This window comes from Octopus bimaculoides, chromosome 6, assembly GCF_046866305.1.
Source record: "Octopus bimaculoides isolate indiv1 chromosome 6, ASM4686630v1, whole genome shotgun sequence".
Classification (NCBI taxonomy): Eukaryota; Metazoa; Mollusca; class Cephalopoda; order Octopoda; family Octopodidae; genus Octopus; species Octopus bimaculoides.
The window spans coordinates 39,196,462-39,204,698 of record NC_142933.1 but is presented as its reverse complement, the minus strand read 5'-3'; the positions used below and the strand labels follow the sequence as shown (position 1 = coordinate 39,204,698).

General features: G+C 34.6%; 1 protein-coding gene across 4 annotated transcripts in view; it reads right to left on the bottom strand.

The window, feature by feature from the left end:
* Positions 1-7,137: 7,137 nt before the first annotated feature.
* Positions 7,138-8,237, bottom strand: part of LOC106882558 (uncharacterized) — a 213,305-nt gene continuing 212,205 nt past the window's right edge. For all 4 annotated transcript variants that reach the window (XR_008264440.2, XR_016242235.1, XM_052968894.2 and 1 more), the window contains one exon: positions 7,138-8,237. This exon is cut by the window's right edge and continues 77 nt beyond it. Coding sequence is in view for 2 of the 4 variants with exons in the window: in XM_052968894.2 (XP_052824854.1) it covers positions 8,079-8,237 (159 nt within the window). In the remaining 2 variants the exon portion in view is untranslated.

Here is an 8,237-nt window from a genome sequence, read left to right as displayed (position 1 = left end):
AGATAGATAGATAGATAGATAGATAGATAGATAGACATGTGAATATATGTATGCGTTGGAACGTGTGTGTGTGTGTACTTGTATGTATATATGTGTATATTTATAAATTAAAAGAAAATATGTATATATTCGTATATATGGGCATGTGTGTATACATATGCGCACCACATATACACACACATTCGTGCAGCCATAAACGTATTCGTGATGTTTATATAGATGTAAAACGCCAATATTTATTCATTTCGTATACATCAACAGCTACGGTGTCTACACGATGTAGTTGAATTCGTTTCGTCCGTTTTGTGCATGAAAGGAAATACCAGACATCTGTACCTAGTTAACGATGCATACCTGCTTCCGATATATTGCGAGTAAGGGAGCGAACTCCTACCCACTTCTAGCGACAGAACCAGCCTGGTTTCGGCTATTTCTTCCTCTCTTCAATACTGGACACCTCATCAGCTTGAGAAGGCGGTAACTCGCCTCTATTCGAAATATGTATAAATTTAAGCGACACAAAGGTAAAGAAGCTAGTTCTAAAATCTAAGAGATGAACGCAGTGAAGTCCGTTCGAACGGAACAGCCATGTTGAAGTGGCTACGAACATTACTTGCTATTACAACTACTGTGTTCATCTCTTACAGATATTCTAGAACTAGCTTTTTTGCTCATTTTAACATCAAAGACTGTGTATCAACGACTGTGATCCCGTCGTTAGAAGGTGGAAAGATTTCGCTCCCTTGCTCGCAATATTTCGGATGCAGGTATGCATTGTTAACCAGCTCGAGGAGATGTCTTCTTGGGGTTAAAAAATCGCAGTAAAGTCCGTTCGAACAGAACAGCCATGTTGAAGTAGCTACGAACATTACTGTGTGTGTGTGTGTATGTGTGTGTGTGTGTGTGTGTGTGTACGTATGTATGCATGTATATATATATATGTGTGTGTGTGTGTGTGTGTGTGTGTGTGTGTACGTATGTATGCATGTATATATATATATATATATGTGTGTGTGTGTGGGTGTGGGTGTGTGTGTGTGTGTGTGTGTGTGTGTGTGTTTCCCATTAATATTGTTTGTTGTAGCTTTTGTGTATATTAGCCTATAAAAATACAGATTTTAATGTATTAATACCAAAAAGTAATCTTTACCTCCAACTTGACTTGGAGATTGAGGTAGAACACAGAATACTGCGTTATTTACCCTGTGGAAATCTTACATAAAAAATCGTGGTGCATAAAGGCAATCGTACTTATATCGTTGATAGCAGAGAATCGTCTGCTTCGCTCGCTGGAACAGCAAGATTATGTGACTTCAACCTGCAGATCCTGCGGCCGTAGCACATGATTCTCTTTCGTCAATGATATTATTGTGATTGCTTTAACGCACCACCAGTTCTCATGGGAGATCCTCTCAAGGTAAATTCATACATTGGTACGCACATGAATACACACATATAAACATCCATAGTTACATATGCACGTACATACGCACATGCTCACATACGTACGTATTTCCATAGATACACGATATTTCCATAGATCTTACTTTCTTTACCCGGTTTTTCGGAAAAAAGACTTTGGTAGAGCGCCGTCTTAAAGGTTTTAGTCGATGCAACCGATTCCGGTACTATTTTTGCTCCTAAGTTTCGTTATCATATGAAACAGAAGACAAGTCGTTCAAGGGGTAAAAGAAGAAAATCCTGTCGAAATTTAATACTTAAAATCAATTTTGCTTGTTGCACCAAGTTGTTCACTCTGTGCCATAATTATTCTACCTCACCAAAGCGAAGCCTATACATCGATATAAAGGTCCGATAAGACTGAAACACGCTCTAAGTTATCTCCCGCACTTGCTGAAAGTATTATTACCATTGATTTAATGTTATCTTTTCCCATCTTATAAGTATTTCTAATTAGTTATTTAACGCATGCTACATTAAATAGCTTAGCATTGGCTTAACTATCATTGAGACTTAAGTACCAATGTCAAGTTCACATAATAGTGCCGAGTAGTAAATATGAATTTTCATATTGTCTTCTGATAATCTGAAATCCTAAAACACGATTTTGTGCAACCTTTAGCAAATAATTAGCTACTGTCAATATTACTTTCTAACTTTGGCACAAAACCAGCAGTTCTGAAGTAAAGTAGAATTTGATTACATCGACCCCCAACGCTCAACTGGTACTTATTTTATAAACTTAGAAAAGATAGAAGGTAAAGTTGATCTCAGTGGCATTTGAATTCAGAGCATAATGACAGAACTGCCGCTAAGCATTTTGTCCGGCGCAGTAACGACTCTACTAACTCGCCATCTTAGGCTAAGGTCAGTATTAAACCTAATCCTATTGACCTAATCTATTTTTTTTTTATCATTTACTTGTTTAAGTCATTAGACTGCCTTCATACTGGGGCACCTCCTTGAAAAATTTTAGTCGAACGAATGGGCTCTAGTACTTTTTTTTCTTTAAAGTCTGGTACTTATTAAATCGATCTCTTTCGCCGAATCGTAAAGCTACGGGGACGTAAAGACACCAACAACAGCTGTCAAGCGATGATGGGGGACAAATACAGACAGAAAGACATACTTTCATAAATTATTTTAGGTATCACTTTAGCAAAGAGCAGACAGACATTTTCTCGAACTCCTTCATTTTTAACTCAGCAGCACATCTACAATGTGAGAGATGGGTGAATAAATTTGACAGATATAGCTCAGCCAAAGATTGGCCCAGGCAATGTCTAATTTAACAGAATACCTGATAAGATCTGTTAAATCATTTTTAAGTCAATGTTTGTGGTATCCTGGTCCATTCAAGTAGGGAGTTGTTGACAGATGTATCCAGGTATAGATAGCTCATTTAGTATCCCTTGAAAACATTTGTCCAGTGTTCATTTGAGGATGGTGGGTCCTTTCCTTCTTTGACTTGTTTTGAGATAATATTAAATAGAGCAGGGCCTGTTGAGGAAAAAACATTGTTTTACAGTGAGTTTATGAGTTATGATCCTGAATTGTGTAGGGAGCGTATGGCACGTAAGAATAAAGTTTTGATATTTTATGGCAATCTCAATGATCAAGATCAGTCTCTGGGGGTGACTCAATTTTCGTAATGTTTTATTTGGTGTTGAGAAGCCACAGTGAGCAGCAGTATTCTAGTTGTGGTTTACAAAGGAAAAGAGGAGAATGATGACATCTTGCTCTCTGGACTGGAATGTTCTGAAGATCCGAGAGCTCATCCTGCGAACCACATCGACTTTATTGTTGATATGAGCACTCCAGCCAAAATTGTTATCAACAAATTATCCTAAATCTCTGATATTATCGGATGTTGTGGGTAGTTTCCTTGAACGAAGAGAATATGTTAGTGTCAGGGCATTTTTTTCCAAAGTGTCTAATTTCAAATTTTCCCTCATTTAACCACATGTTATTTTTGTCCGCCCATTGGGTTACAACATCTAGATAAGACCGCAGACTCCTTCGATAATATTCTGGAGCTTGAAGTCAACTGCGAATATTTTTATTTGCTGGTTTTGATGACGCTTGAGATGTCGTTTATATAGACTATGAAGAGAAGCGAGTCCAGAACAATTCCCTGAGGTAAACCACTGGTTACTTTTGCAAGGATTGAGTGGATTTCACCGATTGCAGCATGCTATGTTCTGTTCACCAGGAAATGCTTAATCTAGTAGTTTTGCCACCCATTCCAATACTGTACAATTTTAACAGGGAGGTATTGCGACTGATTCTGTCAAATGCTTTGCTGAAGTCAAGACATATGACATCAGAGTTAGAAAACTGATCTCAAACCTTTAAGAACATCATCGATGTGATGTAAAACCTGTGTTAAGCAGTCCCTGCTACAGTGAAAATCCCATTGGCCGGGATTTAGAAGGTTGTGAATCGCCAGGAAGACAGTTATCCTTGATCTTACACCCTTTCAAACACTTTCATGGTATGGAAGGTGAGTGAGATCGGGCGATATTTAACTGAAGGAGATCTGTTTCCATTTTTGAAGACCGGGATAGAAGATTGGGAAAAGAGATGTTTCGCTATATAGCCTGAATCTAAAGAATTTCTCCAGATGTTGGTTAAGATACCAACTTGCAACTCTTGTATTTTATAAAGAGATGTACCAGGATCCAGCTGATATTCATTTACAACTGACGCGACTGAAGCAACATGAAACGAAGTGACTTGTTCAAGGACACAACGCGTACCTCAATCCAGGAGTTGAAATCTTCACCCCAACCGCGAGGTCACTCACCTTCACACAAACTAAGTTCGGAATGCTGAAATGACGTTCCAAATTAACTAAGAGTTGACTGATGAAGTGAAAATCAGTTGACGAAAATGTGGCTAAGTTTCTTTAAATAAAGTCTCGTAATTCAAACACTTCAATGTTGGGATCCTCCATCGCATTTAAGTAACAATGCTATTGAAGTAGCATTTCTAAGTTTCTTTTATCGGAGACTGTATTCATGAATGAAATTTAGTGTCATTTATAATATTAGACAATACAATATAATTGTCACTTTTCTACGTGACGTTACCTCAGCACAGATGACATTTCACTTATAGGCAGACAGATCCCTGTGTCGCTGCATACAAAAATCATTAAATATGGATATCGTTGTGCAAACCAAATATCTATTTTCTTTTTGTAATTTATGTTGTTATTATGAATAAATAGCTTCGTTCTTTACAGATTTCCAAAAGCCACCATTTCATTTGTATTTCTGATAGAGAGATTGACAAGTATTCTCTATCTCGGTATACAATAAATATCCTTTCTGCTATAGGCACGGAACCTGTCGGCATTGAATAAATGTGACGAGAGACTTCTTCGGAAAGTACCGTGGTTTTCGTTTACTTATCGATGTTGACATATAAACATAACGCCTAAGCATACACACCCACACACATACATATATATACTGGAAAGAAAAGTGATTAAAGAATCCAGGTTAAGCACCCTGGGATCGATTAAATATGCATAACTGATGCATTGATGCATTGATGCATTTTGAGATGTGCCATTCTATTTGAAACGTAAATATCAAATCATGGATGAATCTTCATTCTTTTGTGCTTTTCTTTATATGAATATAAATAGGGAACCAACTGTACTGGTAAATATTGACATCAAGACGACAATATATACGCTATTCACTAAATGCGAATGTCATTATACAGTTTACTTATCGTAGCCAGACGTCGCTGCACACATGGTTCACTGAATACAGATATGAGTTTTAGTTTTATTTTATTTCCATCCTGTAGTTCTTCTCATTAAGAAAAGTGTGCAATCCCCTTCGTTCGAATATCCTCCATTATTCATGAAAGAGGAGTTATATGTCGTTACGTTCTCACATGAGAACGTAACTAATTCAAGGAGAAAGAAAAGAGACAGACAGAGGTAGAATACTAGATGCAAATGCTTCACTGATTATTTATTGTCCCCAAAAGGGTAAAAAACGATTTAATTTCAGCGAGACCTGAAATCAGAGCAAAAAAGCTGCTACAAATACCACAAGGCATTTTATTCAATGCTCAAATGAGACTGTCTGCTTGTCACCATGTTATTATTATAGACGGTGATAGATAAATACAGGTAGCATTGCAATGCAATTACTGTTCATTGAATGTAGATATTACACTATATATTCAGCAATATATAAAAATGTTAGTTCATTATTCCTACACGAAGACATATACGGATAATGACCCACAATAGAGTGATACTTACACACAAAGTCTAATATATACAGTAACTTCTAGTTTTATCACACACACATACAAATAAACACAAGCAAATTGTTAGGAATTTAGGAAATGACATTTGAACATGGCGATTGCTGAAGCAATGACATCTAGATAGTAACATATAAACTTTTACACTTGTTTCCAAAAATTTACGCTGATGACTGTATTAAATGATTGCCATATCAATTATACTATCAAATCACTTTTATGTAAATATTTGGATCATGTGACATCATAATTACTGGTATCTCTCTTAATGACCCGGGCAGAAGCTAATAATTGTGTTGTCTCATGATCCAGAAGTCCAGATTTATCATGAATCAGCATGAGAAGTAACATTCGTATTACTGCTCGGTATATAGAGTAACATTGTATCGTAACGTTACTCAAAATTCGTCCAAGGGTACAAGTGGTTGTGAACACATGCCATTAATAAGGACCAACGCGGTCGAAATGCACCTGGCGTCCTCGCTAGCCGCTCCTGAGTCGCTTTTCATCTTCTTCCGATTTATACTGTGCTTTAAAAGCAGCATATCCATAAGAGATGTTATCTCCAACCAAAAACCGCAGTAAATTTTCTTTTCGACGCATTTACATTAATTATGACACATGGATGGTCACACACATAAACACGTATATATATATATATATATATATATATATATATATATTATATATATATATATATATATATATATTTATATATATATATATATATATATATATTTATATATATATATATATATATATATTTATATATATATATATATATATATATTTATATATATATATATATATATATATTTATATATATATATATATATATATATTTATATATATATATATATATATATATATATATATATATATATATATATATATATATATATATATATATATATATATATATATATATATATATATATATATATATATATATATTATATATATATATATATATATATATATATATTTATATATATATATATATATATATATATATATATATATATATATATATATTTTTATATATATATATATATATATATATATATATATATATATATATATATATATATATGTATGTATGTATGTATGTATGTATGTACAGATAAAGAAAAAGCTGGTAGTCACATCGGAGTTTTGGTGACATAGCTGTAACTTAGAAGCAACTCTCGGTCTTTTCCTTGTAAAATTCAAATAAATATGTCACTCATCTGAAAGGTATTAAATGACCCTTCAGCTTAATGTTCGATTTATTTTATTTATAACTATGTTTACAATGTATACTATAAGATGTATGTTGGGGATTTTGAGGGAGGCAGAGAATGATAGAAAGAAATGAAGAAATAAATAGTATTCAAACACAAATTAAGGCTGGCTTAGCATTTTTATTCAATTTAAATGTATTTTGCCAACAACAAGAACAGCAACAACAAGGGCATCAAAGTTTTCAATAATATCTAAATCATATTAAGTTGCATATTAGTGCTTTTCTTTTTGTTCGATGTCGTTTCGTTTCGTTTCGTTTCGTTTCTTTTCGATGTCCTTATATTGAAAATCAAATTCAAAGGAAAAACTCAGTAGCCATCGCTCGTTAAGGGCGAGTCTCTCTGATCATAATCTGATATTCATTTTTTATTTTGTTTTTGTTTGTTTTTGTTTTATTTATTTGTAAAAAGTTTTTAACATGTTCTATCCTTGAATGAATCGATTTATTTATTCGTGTAATTAAAATGCATCGATTTATTTCATTAGGCTAGCAACTGTTACTGTTTCCAAAAACAGAATAAAACGAAGGTAAAGATAAAAATGTACATGACTACAAAGTTAGGGATCAGAAAAAAAATAGAGTAAACATCTATTTATAAGAATGATACCTTCCTAATATCTCTCGTGGGCCTGCAGAATGCTTTATATGCATATATACGTTGTATTTGGTTGTGTGTGCTTGTTATAAACCACGCAGCGGCTTGTCCTCTACGTATGCAAAACATGTAATGCACGACTAGGATATAAAAATGCAAATAACAAATCCGATTTTAAAAAACCTTCCATTGTTTTTTTTTATGGAAGACAGTCTGAAAGGCGGTACATAATGCTATATGTAACCTATTTCGGTTATATGGCTTTGATTTTTAAATACCAGGGATCGCCACTGATGCAGGGCCCATTTACGTGTATAAAATAAGTAACAAAAGGCAAAGTTGAAAACCTCTGGACAATGATGGAAGGACGGGAGGCAGGAAGAAGGGAAAAGTTAGAGGAAGAAAGTAGAGAAAGAGAGAGAAAAGTTTGTAAGTCGAACGGCATCACAAATCACTACCAGGTAAGTCACGTGGTGCAGTTGAAACAAATGGAGTCGGAGCAAACATCGGCTTTTGCCGGTAACTGTGCGTCTGACTTCTGTGATCTACGTCCGAACAGTAACCTAATTGGTCAGAAGACGAACGGATGTGTTGCACTTTGCC